Source organism: Streptopelia decaocto, assembly GCF_964273445.1.
Source record: "Streptopelia decaocto genome assembly, chromosome: 1".
In the NCBI taxonomy this organism is placed as follows: Eukaryota; Metazoa; Chordata; class Aves; order Columbiformes; family Columbidae; genus Streptopelia; species Streptopelia decaocto.
In genome coordinates, this window is record NC_138663.1 from 13,961,450 (window position 1) to 13,980,113 (window position 18,664).

General features: G+C 37.5%; 1 protein-coding gene across 1 annotated transcript in view; it reads right to left on the reverse strand.

The window, feature by feature from the left end:
- FBXL13 (F-box and leucine rich repeat protein 13) overlaps positions 1-18,664 on the reverse strand; it is an 83,975-nt gene that overhangs the window by 17,820 nt on the left and 47,491 nt on the right. The window contains exons 13-18 of the mRNA XM_082063318.1: positions 13,439-13,537; positions 12,695-12,812; positions 12,369-12,531; positions 9,349-9,468; positions 8,112-8,238; positions 1,264-1,347 (exon numbers count right to left, since the gene is read on the reverse strand). Of these exons, the coding sequence (XP_081919444.1) occupies positions 1,264-1,347; positions 8,112-8,238; positions 9,349-9,468; positions 12,369-12,531; positions 12,695-12,812; positions 13,439-13,537 (711 nt within the window). The remainder of the gene's footprint in view (positions 1-1,263; positions 1,348-8,111; positions 8,239-9,348; positions 9,469-12,368; positions 12,532-12,694; positions 12,813-13,438; positions 13,538-18,664) is intronic.

The following is an 18,664-nucleotide window of genomic DNA, read 5'->3' on the forward strand; positions in this document are numbered from 1 at the left end:
GGGTGGTTAGTAGGTCAGAGAGGTTCTCCTTCCCCTCTACTCTGCCCTGGTGAGACCACATCTGGAATATTGTGTCCAGTTCTGGGCCCCTCAGTTCCAGAAGGACAGGGAACTGCTGGAGAGAGTCCAGCGCAGGGCAACAAAGATGATTAAGGGAGTGGAGCATCTCCCTTATGAGGAAAGGCTGAGGGAGCTGGGGCTCTTTAGCTTGGAGGAGACTGAGGGGTGACCTCATTAATGTTTACTGATATATAAAGGGTGAGTGTCGAGAGGATGGAGCCAGGCTCTTCTCAGTGACAACCAATGGTAGGACAAGGGGTAATGAGTTCAAACTGGAACACAAGAGGTTCCACTTAAATTTGAGAAGAAACTTCTCCACAGTGAGGGTGACAGAGCCTGGAACAGGCTGCCCAGGGGGGTTGTGGAGCCTCCTTCTCTGGAGACATTCAAACCCGCCTGGACATGTTCCTGTGTAACCTCATCTGGGTGTTCCTGCTCCGGCAGGGGGATTGGACTGGATGATCTTTTGAGGTCTCTTCTAATCCTTGACATTCTGTGATTCTGTGAGGCAGCAGACTTCCTAAGAAGTGGGTCTGGTGTGCAAATCAGGTGTTCTGTTCCCTTCAGAAAGGAGGCTCCTATGGCAATAACACTTTTTTTTTTTCTTTTTGGAAGCAGTTTTTGAGGTGGGTCGTATCAGTGACGCCTCCAAGCTGGATGAACCATCATCCTCATCAGTGTTCGGTTACACTTGCAGAGCGTCATGCCTCTCATGCAGGGGCACCTGGGAAGGTGGGGCGGTCACAGATGAGACACCTGCTGCACCGGGCAGGAGCTGGTCACCATTGCCTCCTGCCCCTTAGGTCACTGTGTTCAGACAGACAGAGGAAAAGCAATCCTCTGTATTGTGTGTCCTGTCTGCCTGTCAGGCCTGTCTCAGGGCAGGCCGGGTGTGATTCCAGTCATCTCTCTCCCTTTCGCACTCCCTGGTGCTCCCCGGCCTGCTCACCTCCTGGAGCTCTGACAGTTCCTCTACCTGGGTGCTCCTCCCACAGGGGGCTCACTGCTGCTTTCATGGAAGCAATGGAAAAAAAATTGCTAGGAATAAAAGGGAAGAATAATTTGTAAGAGTGAGAGTGTAGAATGGTGTAATGAAGAATGAATTATGATGTACAGAGTAAAATAAGACCAGTTTTGGACATGGTTAAGTTGAAGAAACAGAGAGGCTTCCAGAAAACATCAAGGAAAGAGGTGAAGTTTTACCTGAATCCCAGTATCACTGATGTTTTTGCATTCTGACAGAGAAAGTTCCTTTATTTTTCCATGATGGCCAAGGGCCCTCAAGCCCTAAAAAATTCCAGAAAATTTAAATTAAAACTTAAAAACAATAAAAAGTAATACATGCAATTATATGTAATTACCTTTAATATGTTAAAATGGTCAATAATATCCAATGCCTCTATATTAAAGCTTCTAAGAATTCCATCGCCTTTGAAGACATTCTCTTCAGCAGAACACATATAGTTTATCTTCTCATTTTTTGCTTGAAGTATGTACAAGTTTTAAGAATTCTTTGCAGAAATAATTCAATTGAGAAAGCAAAAAAAAAATAGATTTTCCTACCTGTTCAGAAGGAAAGAAACTGAAGAAAAGTAGCATGGTGTGAAATACTTACACAGGACACAGACCAGGAATCTCATAAAGCAAAACACACTTACAGACCCTCCAAAATTTAGGGTTGAAAGAACTTTTCACAGATTTTTTGTTGGAAGAACAAAATACTATTTGCTATGATGAAATAATATCTTAAAATTTCTGCCTTTATGATTTGCTTACCAGTGAGGGCTTTGTGGCTACAGCGATGGTACGAGACAACATCTGAAATGGTGCAGTCGCACTCAGAGGTGCATGAACAACCCTCGTATTCAAGACAACAACGAGCTGAAAACTTCAGTAAATTCCTGGTTTAGGAGTCCAAAAGGATCTGAAAGTGCTTTCTGATTTTTACTGCTTGTACACCAGGAAATGGGACCATGTTCCGATCCTAAACTCTCCATTCTGAAGGAGAATTAAATGTTGATTTTGTAAAATGTATTTTGATAGTCACAGCAGAAGATCTCTGTGCTTCATATCAGTAAACTTTACTGAAAAACAAAGTTATCGCTTCGTTGCATATGGTTAATAAATTATCTACAATTAGGCAGTGAACAGCACTGCATGGAGAGGAAATATCTTGAAAAAACAAGCACATGTAAATAGTGTCTGGGATCCAGATGTGGACACTGTAATGATAATGCTGGAAGAGTGCGGCTGCAGTTCAAATTTTGCGAATTCCTGAAAGCTCACAGGCTGAATAAAAACAAAAAAGCATCAAGGAAAGAGATTTCTAATCGCAGCTACTTAGGGAAACAAAGACATTTGCATTTTGCTCAGCAGACAGAGTTAAGTGGTGACCACTATTTTCAATAACTTAATGAAACTATTAGTATATAGATTTCAAACCTTTGTTGACCAGAACACTACTTAAACCCCAAATGGGTTTATGTCAGAACTTGAATTCCATACAGCAGAGACTGATAGTGATAGGTGTGACCTTATAGACATAATTTCTTCTTGCGTTTTTCCTTATTTAAATGTGGTATCACTTTAATACACATGGCAGTGAAATACTAAATAATATTATAAAGTTTTGTTGCTGTGTAACAACTAATGCTGCTATGACTTCAAAGTTAATTTATAATAATTTGATATAACTAGAGTGACACTGAATCACAGAACAACTCCCCTTTTTTTTTCCCAAGGAAAATCAAGGTCTCGTTTGAGGTGTTACATTAATAATTCCAGATTTGAGAAAAGAAAGAGTGAAGACATGGAAGACAGGGAATGTCATTAGGAACTGTCTATTACATAGGAAAACTACAAAACTTTTATGTTTCCAAAAGTAAACCTCTTCAAACAAGCTCTACACAGGAAGTCTAATCTATATGAAATTTTTAACATTACCTTTGTATCTAACATATATACAAAGGAGCTAATTATCACTAGTTTTATTAGACTTCCAGATTTATTCAGTAGTGTTCCCTCATAAATCACATCGGGGATTCCCATCCAGGATACTGACCTGTTTCCAGAGACTTTTATCTTTTACACTAAGTCTCCTGACATTTTTGAAAGATATGGTCAGAGCTATCATATTATGATTGGAGCTCCTGGATATGGATGCTAGCAAAACAGATACTGAGCAGCATACAGACCAGGATCACCCACTCTATGTGTCTCCAAAAACATATTTCCCCTTTAACATGAAGGTATCACCCCATCTGTCTTGGATCAATCATCTGTTGCCATGGAGAAAGGGAAGACTTTGTCCTGCATCTCTTGTATAGCATGTATAACCATTTCCATTTAGAAAATAACTTTAAAAGAAACTATTTATTCTTCTCCAATAGCTGTTTTTTTCAAAGCAATATTTACATTTCTTTTTCTGTTGCTTTTACTTTATTATGTGAGGCCTACAAACATTTGCAGAACAACATTTATTATTATTTCACCATGTTTTTTGCAGATGAGAAGATAAGTATCGACTGTACTGGTTGGTGAGGGTCTTCACTTGCTAAAGACAAAAGCCCCGGAGGTGATGGCATCCCAAAGCACTGCTCTTCGTTATTGACATTCACGAGCTGCAAGTCTCTGCCTTTCAACTGCAGACTGCAATGAATGTACCGTCTCCCGCTAATAATAACCATGTGCTACGCTGTTTTAAATGTCTTCGGAGGTTTCTGCTCACATACCTCTCTGTAACCCTACAGGTCAGCATCTGTAATGTGTCTTTATGTTCCAGACACACACAGATGTTAATTCCTGCTCATAGCCCAAACCATACAGACTGACCTCAAAGTGACTCTGATGTTGGAAGAGGGGGCATCTCCCACCTTCCATTTCTGAGCCATTTAATATGAAATGGCTCACCTTATCCTTTCAACTCCCAGATTTCTGTACTGATTACCCACAGTCAGGCATCTATTTAATGAACTTACTAGAAGAGAAGAGTGTCACTCCTATCGTGCAGTACATTTTGCTAATAACAATGCATATGTGGCAGAACACAGTTCAGTTTTAGATAGCAAAAACCTTCTCAAAAATCGATGAGTCCTTAAGCAAAGGTTGCTCTACTATTTCCAGTACCAGAGCTACTATAAAGGTGAGTTGGATCTGTTTCCAGGAACTGTAGAGACATTTTTCTACTGCAGTGCAGAAATCCCCTTGTACAACTTCGTGTATAACGCACACCATAAAATTTAATTTCTGTACCTAACATCATTTGCGGTTAGACCAGAACATAATTTATGAAATACAGTTGCCAATGTTTCTTTACACTAAGTCCAGACGACAGAGCTTCCATTGTAACAAAATGTTCTGTAAAAATATTGAGCCAAATTTTCAACATTGCTAAGTGCCTTTAATTCCTACTGATTTGCATTGGGACTCAAGGTGTTCGCACATCTGGCATCAACTACAAGGACTCTCTGTGTTAGTATTTCCTATTTTTAAGCAGAAATAAGTTTTTAAGTCTCCAGGTCAAATTCTAACTTTCTCTATTCTCTCAAGCAAACTGGAATGCTAACACCTGAATTTGGAGCCCAATTTAATACATTTTAACATTTCCTTTTCCCTGCCTTGGGAATGCATGTGATTCGTCACATCCTTTCCTTTGCAAATAAAATGCTACTAATTCATTTGCAGTCTGGTTATATCTGTTAGACCTGATAGTATTTTTTTCTTAACCTTTACAAGGCTTTTCCTCAGTCTCATTGGCCTAATTTTCTAACAGACCAAAATGTGGAGCTGGGCTATGTATTCAACTCACCATAGATTCAGAATCCCACTAAAAATGCACAGAAATTACTCTAGAAAACTGTGGAAAGCCAAAATGCCACTTCTGGGATGTTGGGTTTTTTTTCCTGTTTAGAAATTTTTTATTAAAATATTAGTAAATATTTATGTTACAGTTTGGCCTTTGAGACCAGCCAGAATCTGAAGACCATTAAGTACAAACACATAAGAGAAGAAGCTGAGCTGCTTATACATCCATATAACCACTGCTCCAGAGTTCCCCATGATTACAAATTATCCTCAACTTTAAAGTGTGACTACACATACCACACGAAAAATCTGTGACTGATTAGCTGACTTGATTCCACAGACAATTCTTGAGGAGGCATTTCAGCCAGGAGAGAGAATGAGGCCCTAGATTATTACGAGAGAGAATTTAACGCATGACAGTCATTACAGAAAATGCAGAATATTTCTCTATACACATCACATTTCCTTTTTATCTTTGATATCAGAAGTGAATCAGGGTTCTTGTCATTTTCAAAGTATTTTGCATATTGTTTAGGTTTTAGGTTGTTTTTTTCTCTCTCATTATTACACTGCATATAATTCACCACTGATATGAAGGTCCCTGAGTCGATGTCAGGGCATCTACTGGTTTTGTTGTTGGATCTTCTATATAACTCAGGAGTCAAATAAGTTTCTTTAACAATTCCTTTAATTATTCTTTTTAATGCCTTTTCTGTCTAAATCCTGCTTGGCTGAAGACACTTCCTGACACTTTTATATTTAATCTGTTTTTAATGTCCCAAGAAGATGGGTGGGCCAGGCCAGATGCATGAGCAGCTTGTGTCGGAATGAGGACAGCGAGGCAGCTGCTGGCTTTCAAAGCTTCCAGTGCTGTATCATATAGACATCAGAAAAACTTCAAGACATTTTAACAAAAATATGGAGAGTATGAGAATAAATCGTATAAATGAAACTGCTTCTCTAACTCACGGAAGCGTTTCCACTGAGTCTGCTATTATCAAAAAGACAAATAGGTTTTGGTCCTAAATGCAAATGTTTCCAGCTCCGTAATAGAAACGTAAAGACCTTGCATATATTGTAAATACCTTTAAAATGATATCTAAAATTACTTGTGATATTATCTATGCATTCATGAACATGTTCGCCATACTTACAATTTAGAACACTATGGTTCCTATTCCAGGGAGTTTAGAAGAGCAAAACATGAGACAAAACAATGAGGGGTGGGGAGGTAGCTAGAAAAAAAAGGGAGTTTTCTCAAAGAATTTAAAGCTATTTTTTTCAAAGAACTCAACATCTCTGGTCTGGCATTGTGGTGGTTTAAAAAAAAAAAAAATAATAAATGCTGTCAATAAGTTGCAAATCTTTTCATTTCTAAGTCTCTTTTAAGAGACTCTAAGAAACCAATTTCTAGTACTTCAGACTAAATCAGAACAAATGTCCTTCCCACTATTAAAAAAAGTTGTTGAGACTTAAAAACATGTGCCTGAGACAAATCTGTGAGAAAATCTGACTCTAATGTGTCTTTTTCCCCATCCTTCCTGTAAGTGTATGTCATCCTTACTGCAGTGAATTCTGCTCTGCAGAACGATTCTGCTGTCCTTTGAAAAAACAGAAAGGAGAATTCTCTTGTGTAGTGCAAATCCATGTAGCACATTCTACCTCTTTCATACTGAAGAGCAAGAGAGCGAAAGCGACAGAGTTCTGCTGCACAGGCTGCAGGAAAGCATGAGAGGTTTGCAATTCTTCTTTACCAGCACAGCGTAATGCAGTTGATTGCTGCACATAAAACATTGCACTCTCTGCTACGTTTTTAAAGCAATACTTACAGAATCTAAATTGAAATAGATCTTTATACAACTTCCTCTACATGCTAACAAAACGCATGATATAAAGACAAAGAATACAAATAGTAGCTTGTTACAAAGCAGACAGCTAGATTTTCTTTTATCAAATAGCGCTTGAAGATTAGAAAGTGTATTTGTTATACGTGTTTAATGTTATATATTTCAACATAGCAAACAGCAAGAACCATAACGGTTTTGTAGCTAGTACTAGCAAACAGATCAGAAATTACAAAAAAGATAATGGTCAGTTTCTGGGTTAATTGATCTGCCTTGCGGGAGAGAGAAAACTCAGTCTTAGAAATGCAGAGTAAGCACAAGAGCCTGGCTTATTGCCGGGGTCATGGGTTGGGCTGTGTGAAAACTGGAGTAAGAAGCAACACAGCGTTTTAAAAGACAGGCTGTGGCAGGCAGAGAGAAAGAAAACATTTATGTTGAAACATTGTGGGACTGTAACTCAAGGCCGCATAAATTTCACTCGGATATTATTTTTATGATATTTTAAATGATCACATTCAATATTCTTGGACTTCCCAAAACTCTTTATTTAGCTTAATTTTGTTTTAATTTTTTCAGGCCTCCATTAAAGATACAGGCATTTTAATTACTTTTTTACATTTTAATTACTTCTGCACAAACTCAGTGCCTTAGCCAAATAAAATTCTTGGTCAGAATTCCATTTGAACACTGACTGAGTGAATCGTCTCTGTGGCAAGTTTTCTTCACCAGGTTTCTCCCAGATTTTTGTGTTCAGTGACAAGAGTTTGCCCCAAAAGTAGAAGAAGCATCAGGACTGGCTCTGGACCCTGTACACAAGGCAGGACCTGCGAGGAACATTCATGTGTTGCCTGTGATGCTTAATCTGGCTCCCACACTCACTATTTTGCTTCCCAGTCTTAGCAACTTGACACATTAAAGACACCTTGTTAGTAACTCTTTCCCTGGCAACTATTTTCCAGACCACAGTGTAGAGCCATGTTCGGGATTTTTCACCGTAAAATCTAGTTCATGAGAAACACAAGTTTTAGAAATTTAAATTTTTTAATAAAAATACCAGTTGTTCAGTCTTTCTCAGGCCTAATCATCCTAGAGCAAAAAAAATCTGCTTAATAAACATTCTTCCCAAAGCAGCTTCCCAGCAGCCAAACTTCCTCTTTCTGACCATTTCTGTTTCTCTCTTTCAAATAAAAGAATTGTCCAACTTAAGAATTACCTTTCATTTGTTACTGTCTATACGTGGGCTAATACTATACTATACACATTCTAAAATACATTTTAATGACACTGCAGCTCCACTGCTTCACACCCATGCTATCTTTTAAATGAATGGATTCTTACTGCATTTTTTTCAGAAAGCCTAAATAAATAATAAACACATTCTTCATTCTTTAATCATATATCTACCATATCTGAGATGCTGGTTCCAGAGACATCAAGGGATATCAACGACGATATATTTCCCAAGGCTTCAATTCCAGCATCAGTGACATTTTCGCAGTAACGCAGATTTAGGTAGGTCAATTCATGACATCTAAATTAAACAAAAAAAACAGAAATGTCAGCTTTCCACTTCTATTATAGAAATGTAGTATATTTTTGTAATAACCCTTGTTAAGTTTTTTTCAGGGGATCTATGAAAATAAGCACTCCAGACTTCTGACGGGTTCCACTCATGCATAAGCATCACAAATATTTCAAACCATGAGTAGCAATCAAATCAACATATGGAAATCAAGGAGCTCTATTACATAAAAGTATTTCTTTAATTAGTTTGATGCTTGACTTCTGCCCATCTCCAAATCTCTCGTATCTTGCACAGAACTTCACAGCTCGATGCAAGGACAGAATTCAGGGCTCCACAGCTGTACCCACACCCAGCTACAGCTTTGCAAATAATGTTGTACAGTAAATTAAGACATCGGAGGTTCTGCAAATCAGCACTCACTGACCATACACAGAAAACTGATTTTTGCTGCATAACAAAGCACCATAAACTGTATCTTCCCATCATCAAACCAGAAGATTTAAGGAATCTGACTCCTCCGGCAATTAATTGATGCTCAGAGCCTTAGGGGTAACACCCCACCATTAAATCAGAGAAAGCATTCCCAGCAAGCATGCTACTATTAATTGAAACTACTGTTAGAAAAGCATAAACAGGGCCCTGCTGGGAGAACTCGTAAGGAGTGGAAAGACTGACTCCAATCTCCTCTGGAGATTTAAAAATTGTCTTTTGATTGCCAATACCAATACTCTTTCTGAGGAACTAGAATTGAAGAGGTTTAGCAATAGCATGCTTTTTGTTTGTGAGTACTTACTGAGTTTACAAAAATGTGACTTATACATACCAATCTTTTAATGCACTTTTATCACTGACAACCATCATTTAAGCACTTTTCCCACCCCTAAAATCAAGAATTCTCAGGTTTCCATATTTATATTGATGAATTCCTCTCTATATAATGCACCATTTTATAGAGATTCACAATGCCAAAAAGGACTAGTTATTTATCTGGTACAATTTTCTGCATATAATTGGCTGTATAATTTTACCCACTTATTAACATATTAAGAACTTTAACATTAGAAACATACTGCAAGTCTAACCACACTAGAAAAATTTTGTACTGTATTACTGTACCTTTGTGCTATTTCTGTGACAGAAGCATCAGTGACACGAATGCAATTAGTCAAATTCAGCTCTCTTAGCTTAGCTCCTGAAGAACCTTGTACAAATGGCCTTACACCTCCATCGCTGATTCTAAAAGAGAAATGCAGGCAATATTTATAATATGTATTTTTCCTACTCCATACATGTCAATATAAAATTTGCATTCAGCAGCCTACACTGTAAATAAGCAGAAATTAATAAAGGTATTTTTTTCAATAGCCTTTTAAACTCCCCAAAAAGGAGTCAGAATAATTAATGGCTCAATTAGAAAGATGCTGTTCTCTGGAACCACCGAAAACCAGAACTTTCTGGAAAAAAAACTGATGGAGATGATGAGAATTTCTATTAGTTCCAACACTCAGCTATGATAGCACCTCAAAAGGCAGAGCTTGGAAAACACATCTAGAACGTATCAGAACCTGTTTAGTCATTTCAGAGTAATACTGGTTTTAGTATCTTTGCTGATTTAAGGAACTGAAATAATTTAAATGAAAAATGATGGAGCACAGAAGCAAAAGTCATAGGTAGTATATACATATAGTAGCTGTTCTGTACACATGTATGAAGTTAACCTGAGTTCTTCCTCAAAGTGTTTCACTTAATCAACTGTGTGGCTCACACACGAATCACCTTTAATATACACAAAGGTTATAAAAATTAAGCTGATAGATAAAAAACCTTTCTGCCAAGTTGAGAGTGTCAGAGAGCTGACTACAACTTGGGTAAGTGTTTCGATACAGTTCATAGCTCTGGTATGTTTAACATTACTTGTACCTTAGCTTTTCAATGCATTCCCAGTATATGTTCCATGTTCCCTGATGAATAAAAAATTAATCCCAGAATTTTGTTGGAGTGAATCATGTTTTGGCTTGTACGGTTTGTTGCAGCACAAAGAATCACTGCAAGTCCCAAAGTCCTAGAAACATATGGGTAGGAATAGTACTACTAATAAAATGATAACCTGAACAGAGCCCCCATTGTGTGACCACACGCTACAGATGAAGCTATAGTTCATCAAGTGTTAAATTAATCATGCTGCAATAATTCCGCCACTGTGGTATATATATTGCTGTTATTTCACAGTGCAGTTGTTTTTCATTCAAGATAGACAAATTTAAGAACTATAATTTCAGAATAATTAACTTACATAAAGTCTGTAAGGAATGGACAGCCTGGCAATATAGTAAACTTATTCTTTTTAAAAAATTTTTAATATATATATATATATATATAAATATATATATATTCCATAACCACATTGGGTTTCAGGGCTGAAATAGTGACATTGTAACTTTTGAAATAATTATGCTATAAGTACACATGCTCAGTTTCACTAATCAGCTGATTAACTGTATAAGAACACGGGCCACATGCTGCTTTATCACACATGAAGATAACATACTTAAACTGGGAAAATGTGCCAAAGTTATGAGCCATCACATTGTCCGTGTCCATTTTTAGACACCTTTTTACTCACATCTCTATTAATTCTAATAATCATGATCAGTTCATTTTCTTTCTTCATTTTTCACATATAGTTAAATACTTCCTGTAATTTAAGAAATCTGAATTGTTAGATTTGCTCTTTCTGCTCCTTTCATTTCTCAAAAACATTTACATATGACTAAGTTAGAAAAACTTAAACTCCTAGAGTAAGATAAAGTATCCATGGAAAAAAAAGGAAACTGATTAAGAGTACTAAGGTGGCCAAGCATTTCAAAATCTGTTTTTAAGATTGTATCACCAGCATGGTGCTTCCCTTGATTTCTACGAGAAATTCCTAAATGTTCGTAACTCACAATATGAACTTTTATAGCAACACCTTGTCCAAATAAGAGAAACACAAATACTAAGAATTCCCCACCTGTAGCTTCATATCTCTTGAGACAAACTCTTTACCAAGTTCAATCTATAACTCTGTTAATGCTGAAACTTTTACAAGTGTCTGCAAAAGCGATAAAATAAGTACAGAGTTTTACAATAGCTTTACAACCACTTAGAAAATTTTGTTAAGGTAATTCAGCAATTCTTTCGCAGCAGAGACAGCGGACACATGTGCAAACGCACTCACAGCCAAGATTTGGCGGACAGACTGGAAAATCCAGCCTTCGAAACGTTAAACCAGAAAATTCAGGCAGCTGTCCCACCTGCCCAGCTGAACCACCAGCCTGATGTCACCGTGTTCCTCCAGCACTTCCCAGCGCATCTACACGCAATGTGATCAGATCTGTATACAGCTTCAACAGGCACAAAAAGTACTTTAGTTACACATTAAAGCAGAATCCCTAAAACTTCACATGACATCAGAAATGTTAAGATAAGCAGCAATTCTGTCTTTGGATTATTTTATAGGTCTGTTGATTTTGAAACATTTGGAGGTTTTGCCTTCCCTGTTCCTTCCCACCCTTGGCTCCATCACCGTCACAGAACAGGGAACCAGCACGTGGCTTTGGAAACCCTTTCATTTGTCTTTGTTTCTACTGATATATGACACACCTGAATTGGAAAACAGTCTTCATATAAAATATACACTTCCTCTACAAAATAAATTAGAATGTTTTTTTGGTAATTGTAAAACAAATTGCAGTTTTGTTTATATCATAATATTAGATAGTTATAAAGTATTAATTTAATATTCACAAAATTAAACAATATCCACATTTTAATAGAGTTGTGGCACTGGCATTGTCTTTGGCTATCATTGTCATCTTCATACCTACATTCCAGCACTAAAATATGCCATGGCTGTTAAGTAATATTACATTTACAGTTGATATTTTTGCTTGAACTGGAGTAATAATTAATGGATTTTTGAAAACATGATACAGGAACAAAAACCTATTTTTAAAAATATTAAGATACATGTATTAAGATTCTAATAATTTATTTTTAAAACTGAAAGACGTCCTAATAGGACTTATTACAAGTGTAATTAACCTTAGTAAAATTCCTTTACAGTGGTTTACAGAAATCTGGATGTGATATAGTACCTTATACAGTCTGCGACATTCAGTACAAGAATATGCTTCAATGGTGAAATCATCGAGAGACCAGCGTCTGTAATCTTGTGGCAATCAGCCACATGAATGTGCCTGATGTACGGGCAGCATTTACTCATCAACTTGAAACTTAAATCAGTAATTTGATTATTCCCTGTTGAAAAATAAAAACATGTAAGTTACGCATCTGACATATATTAAGGACCTGATCCAAATACCCACTGGAATGAGGTGAAAGATTCTTATTTATTTCAAACTATCTGGATGAATTTAAAAAAATGCATCATCCTAATAATTTTGTGAATTATTATACTCACCTTCAATGCCAACCTTAACAAGTTTACATTTAGCAAGTGCTTTAAAAGTTGTATCAGAAAGATGTGGAGAGTCAAGAAAGACAACAGACGTTATCTGTCGGCATTTTTCAACCAGAGCCTTCAAAGGGAGAAAAGGTGAAATAAAATATTTATACACTTATGCTGTCACGTAACAAAAGATCAGCAAATATTCTATATATATACCAATGTTACAATTTCAAACAAACAGTTGTAATCCATTTTAACAGTAACTTTTAGACAATGAGTGGTATATGAACAACTGAAATTCTCCTTATATTTATTATATTTAGGAACACAAGGAAAAGAAGAAACTGGGAGACATGAAATATGGCAGACACCCGAGACAGTGATCTAATTAACAATCACTTTTGCAGAAGCCTGAAAATTCATTTTTGATGGGCAAAATCAGTAACAGAAGGTTTTTACATATATTATATTTGCTTTAAAACTGAAAAAAATGAAAAACTCTCATTTATAAACTGGAAGACCACAATTCAGCCATACTCTGGTAGCAAAAGAAGACAACCGAAATTTTCTGAAAGTGACGGCAAGTGAGTAAGTGTCATAAACATAATTAGGTGATAGCTTTTATAAATGTTTTAGGAAATAAATTTTCCTCCTAAATTGTATCTGCATAACTTTAAATAAAGTCAGTTGAGAGGGCAACCCAGTTCCAACATGAGGAAGTTTCTCAAAGTACAGATTGCTTTTACAATTTCTTACTTGAATACATCCATCCGTAAGAGCTGGCATTTTGTTGATCAGCAAATCTTGAATTCTACTGCAGCCATTGGCAATATTTCTGAAGCCATCAACTGAAATCTAAGTAAGAAATAAAATATTTACGTCTTAGCAAGCCTAGCAAAAACAACATAGGAAAGGCCTGAGGTCTTTTCAATACTTTAAAATCATAGATACCTAGATGCTCACTAAAGAAAGAAATGCATTAGTCCCATTAAAAGAAAAACAGATACATGGGCTACACATATCATTCTGAAAATTTAACAACACAATCAAAAGACACGATCTGTTCCAAAAATGCGTTTACTAAGCAAGCAACAGTAAGGTTCAACAATTTCTATGGTCAACACCATTAATGAGAATAGCAATGATTGTCATTGTCACATCCTTGTACCTTTGTTTTCCCAGCCTTAGGAGTCATTCCCACATGGCAGATGCTCACATCTAGTTTGAAGCAAGGTTTGAATGTGGTAAAATATCTTCACTGTTTTTTCCAGATCCATAGTAAAATGTGTGTTAAATTCAGATGGGATACAAGGCAAGGTCCTATGCAATCACAGTAACACGGAGCTCGTTTACAGAATCCTTCCTGTAGGACCACATCACCAACTCTGCACACTCCAAGAGAGCAACAGTCAGTGAAAATGTGAATGGACAGATGGATCTGTCGATTCCGTTTATTCCCTTTATCGCTCCAGGCAGTGACTTCAGGGAATGACTCCAGGGAGTCAATTCTTCAGCTTCCCAAATCCAATAGATGTCAGTTCACTCTTTAGCACACAAAGTAGTTCCTTTAACATATAAATGCTATGTAAAGTACGGGACAGTTTCCTTTTAGCCTCATGTTCTACAGACAGCATGCATGTGAACCATTCCTCCACAAGAAATAGCCTCTCCTGATATTCACATACAAAGACCTCACTATTTCGCAGGGTTTTGAAGTTGTATAATATAATAATCTTTTATAGTTTGGACTACAGCTGTGCCCTGCACCAGGAATTCATTTGCAAAACATCCACCAAAAAAAAGCAGTCTGGCATGTTCTCCTGGGTGCCAAATAAGGCCTGAGGAGACAAGAATCCAAAGGAGGAAACTGCAAAGATAAAGTCTGTGAGGAGGGATTCTTGCTGTGCCCCACCTCTCCAGCTGCTGCAGAAGCCTGACGTGCTTAGTTCCATTGCTTAAGGGGAGCAGCAGCGCAAAGCACGAGCTTTGCTTAGGGTACACATGTTGTCTGACAGTGGACACAGTTAGCAGACAGGAGACAGCCACAGAAAAGCCAGGCAGAAGCTAAGCAGCAGCTCAGCACCCACCACACGTCAGGATGGTCGCAGTGCCCCAGAAGATGCTTCCAGTTCTTGCCCTTCCAGCCTCCAGCCTTTGTAGCACAGTTGACTCTTCCCCACAAATACTCATCACTGCACATAAGAGCCAAGGCTGCTTCCCTTCCCTCTGGCACTGAGGGAGGGTTAACACACTGGGTTTCTGGCTCCTTTTTGCAAACCTAACGTTTGGGTTCTTTTTGTGTGTGAGATTTTTTTTTCATGAACTGAGTATCTGACTTCATAATCAAGGCAGACTGCCTTTTCTGGCATAATGCCCCATCTTTTAACTTATGACCAGGTTGGCTTGTTCTTTATTTTCAGGCTGGAGTGGCCTTTTATAAGTTTTTAAAAAATATTTTGACGTTAAATGTCTTCCTTTATAAGGGATTGTGGCACTCTGCACCTTTTACCTTGTGCAGGGGGGTGTCAGCACTAGAGGGGAACTGGTTACGTGTCTGTGAAATGTGTTCTTAGGCTTAAAGTGTTTGTGCAGGTCTCACGTCCAGACAGACAGAATATGGTGTGGCTCATGACACACACCAGCACTGTGCATGCAAATAGTCTGATGAGTTTTGAGCTCAGAACAAGTGTAGCATGAATGTTTTTCCTCCGGTGGTGTCTGTAACAGCCTCCAAAATGACAGAGTGCAACCCCTACCATCAAAATAGCTGTAGGAAATATCTTACGGTTAATGCATGGCAACATAAATCCCATCAACTACTCTCTGTCAGCTGCCTGCATTCAAGGTCAGGTCTGATGTGGTGCAGCTGTGTAACCCTGGATCGGGCTATTCTGAAAACAGCTGCATTGTCAGAAAGAACTGAAGAAGGAAAAAGAGAAAATGTTGGGGGGCAAGAGGGAAGGCTGCAGAAAAAGAGTTATACAGAAAGATAACCATCTTGTAACCTCATACTGGTCAGAGCATGTGGAGCCTGTTGGCGCACTCCAGGCTCTCCCAGCTCCTACAGCTGAGACATGTCTGCCAGACAAAAGGACACCCTGATGTCGGGAATACAGCTGGTGTGGGTAACACATCAGTGAAGATGAGCAGACAGTACTGCAGACCTCACCCATCAGCAGGGACAGGTTGCATTTGCCCACTCCAAACGATTGCAAAACAACTAGTACTAGTTTAGGGCTACTATGGCAAAGGCAATTCCTCTTTTCACCTGGTGCTGATCACCAAAAGGTAAAATGTCAGCATGGAAAGATGGGTGCTAGTTCTCAGGAAAGAATATGAAATTCGGTCGTCCAGATTCTACAGTTTTGTTCTCACTGTTGGTATATGTAATGTAGGACAACGTAATCCCATCTCTAGTTTCCTCAGCCCAAAACCTCCAGTCTGTATGAAAGGGATTAGTTTAAATTGTGAACATCATGCAAGCAGCTGCCTGAGGGAGATATTGGGAAACCTCCATCCTCTGCTGGTCAAGAAGCACTAATTGCTGTAACATGACACCACCAATTCAAGTAAGAGTTTACCTAACCCTGCCACAGGCCTCCTCATTGTTGGCTCTTAAGCAGCACAACAGCAGAAGACAGCACATTTCTACAACATTCACCAAGTAGTTTAATATGTTAAAGTGAGACAAATCACCCCCTAGAAATTTCAGTTTGAGAGGTGAATTTTGGTAACTGAGTCTTGTTCTTGGTCCATATACTACAAAGAGCAAATAATTCCCAAGAGAGGGTAAGTTACATCATACTGTTTGTTGTAATACATAGTAATAACAGTCTGTTACAATCTGAACGTGATGCCTTTTCAAAAGAAGACTGAGGTTTTCACTATTCTGTAAAATCACCCACAGTAAAGCAGTTTGACTATTCTTTAGCTGTTATGACAGTAGGATTTCCCCTTGTAACTGCTGAACAGATTCACTATAATGAGAAAGAATAACTCTGCTCCCAAGGAACAGTCACTCAGAAGCTGAGACAGTGCAGAACATGCCACGTTCAGCTCTGCCTATTGTTCAAACTGAAGAGATTTTGTAACACAGTTCAAATACACAACCAGCTGTAACCAACTACAATTGTCTTCTATGAAGGGATGGGGCTTGGTGGGGCTGCTACCAACTGCTCTTCATAATCAATTACAGAAAGTAGGAATACAAGATCCCTCATGTCTAAATACCCAAAATTCAAATGAAAATACATTTAAATGATGGATCTTAGTTACATCACATTACTTCTCACTTTGCAAATATGAGCCATTTAACTGAGCAGTAAGATAAATAATTGTGAGGCTTACGGGTTGTTCTGATAATTGTAGGAGAAGAATCACAGTTGAGGGAAATAGGTAGGAAAAAAGCTAAATCAAGAAAGTGTCAGTAATATTGATGGTGATTTAAAAAATAGACTGCAAATGCTAAAGCCTTTTTTTACTCCACTGAAATTAGGAATATAACTGAGGTGTCTATGTTAGACAATTATGAAACCTGGGATCTCTGGATAGCAAAAAGCAAGAAAGATCCCAAGACATGTCATAGCTGCAAAAAAGTCTTAATCAACTCTGGAGACCTCTCTTCTTCTCTAATGCTATATAGATAAATTACGGTAATTTTCTAGGCACTACCTTTGATTAGACTCCTAAAATTAATTGAAATTCTCGTTCTCAAAAGGAGAGATAGTAAATAGCAGGTAAGCACATCAAACTCAACAATGTTGAGGGACATAAGTAGCTGGAACTAAGTAATGATTGCATAATGTTAACTGCAGTCTGAAGGACTTTTAATCTCTTTGTCTGGAAAAACACTGTTTGCTTAACATAGTCATTTGATACCACAAATAGCAGGAATTTAGTGTTTTCCTCTATGCAGGCCAAAAACAATTATACTGAAGCAGCTAATAATACTCCTACAGAGATTGGTTCTTTTATTTTTTCTTTCTTTTTTTTTTTTTAATTTTTTTTTTCACTTGAACTGTTTTTTAACTTGAAGCTAGATAATAGATCTCAGCCATCAGGTTGAGAAAGTTCCAGGATAAAATGTGCATTCAGATAAGATTCAATTCAATTAGTCAACATTCAGATGCTGCTGCAATATCTTATGTTTTTGTCTTACTTTCCTTTATTACTAGAACAATAAAATCTTAATCTTGAATTTCTTTTCCCTATGGATTATCTATGAAAATTCAGGCACTCTTGAAGATAAGGTGTAGAAATATGAAATTTTGTGCACATTTTAGTAAAAAAACATTGGTTTCTCAACTCATTTGGAATTCCAGTTTATAACAGATTGCCTCAAGAACAAACAGCTTGACCTGAGAATCAATGTTAGGATACACATGGAATTTAATACTTCATTCTTTGACCCAGATCAGTAAAATCCTACTTTAATATCCTTCTTCAAACCTTTTGTGAGGGAAGACGTTTTGAAAGATATGATGAGTCTTAGATATCATAAAAGTCTGCAAAACAGACTTTTCCTGCATGACTCAGTAAGATCACTTTATAAATGCCGTATTTTTTCTGCATGTGCAGGATCAGAAGTCAATACAACGATCATACATAAAATACAATTCCTTGCTTGTGAGTTTTCAGTCTAATACGTAAATGACTAAACTGGTTGTTTTTTTTTTTTCTTAACTGTATGCTTGTATACTGTGATCTGAAAGTACATTAAAACAAAAACAGAACAAACCACAGCTAAAGATTTGTCCCCATAGATTTAGAATATACACGTAGTGAAACGACGAAATGCTTGTAAGAACGTCAAAATTCATTTCATTCCATCTTTTTAGAATTTCTTAATTCCAAATAAGAAGAATACACAGAATTTTTATCCAGGTTTCTGCTGATTTGCTACACATCCAGTACTGCTTTAAAATTCCTTTTATCTCCTCCCCCAACCAATTGTATTTGTGGAATCCACCCTGCAAGGCAGAA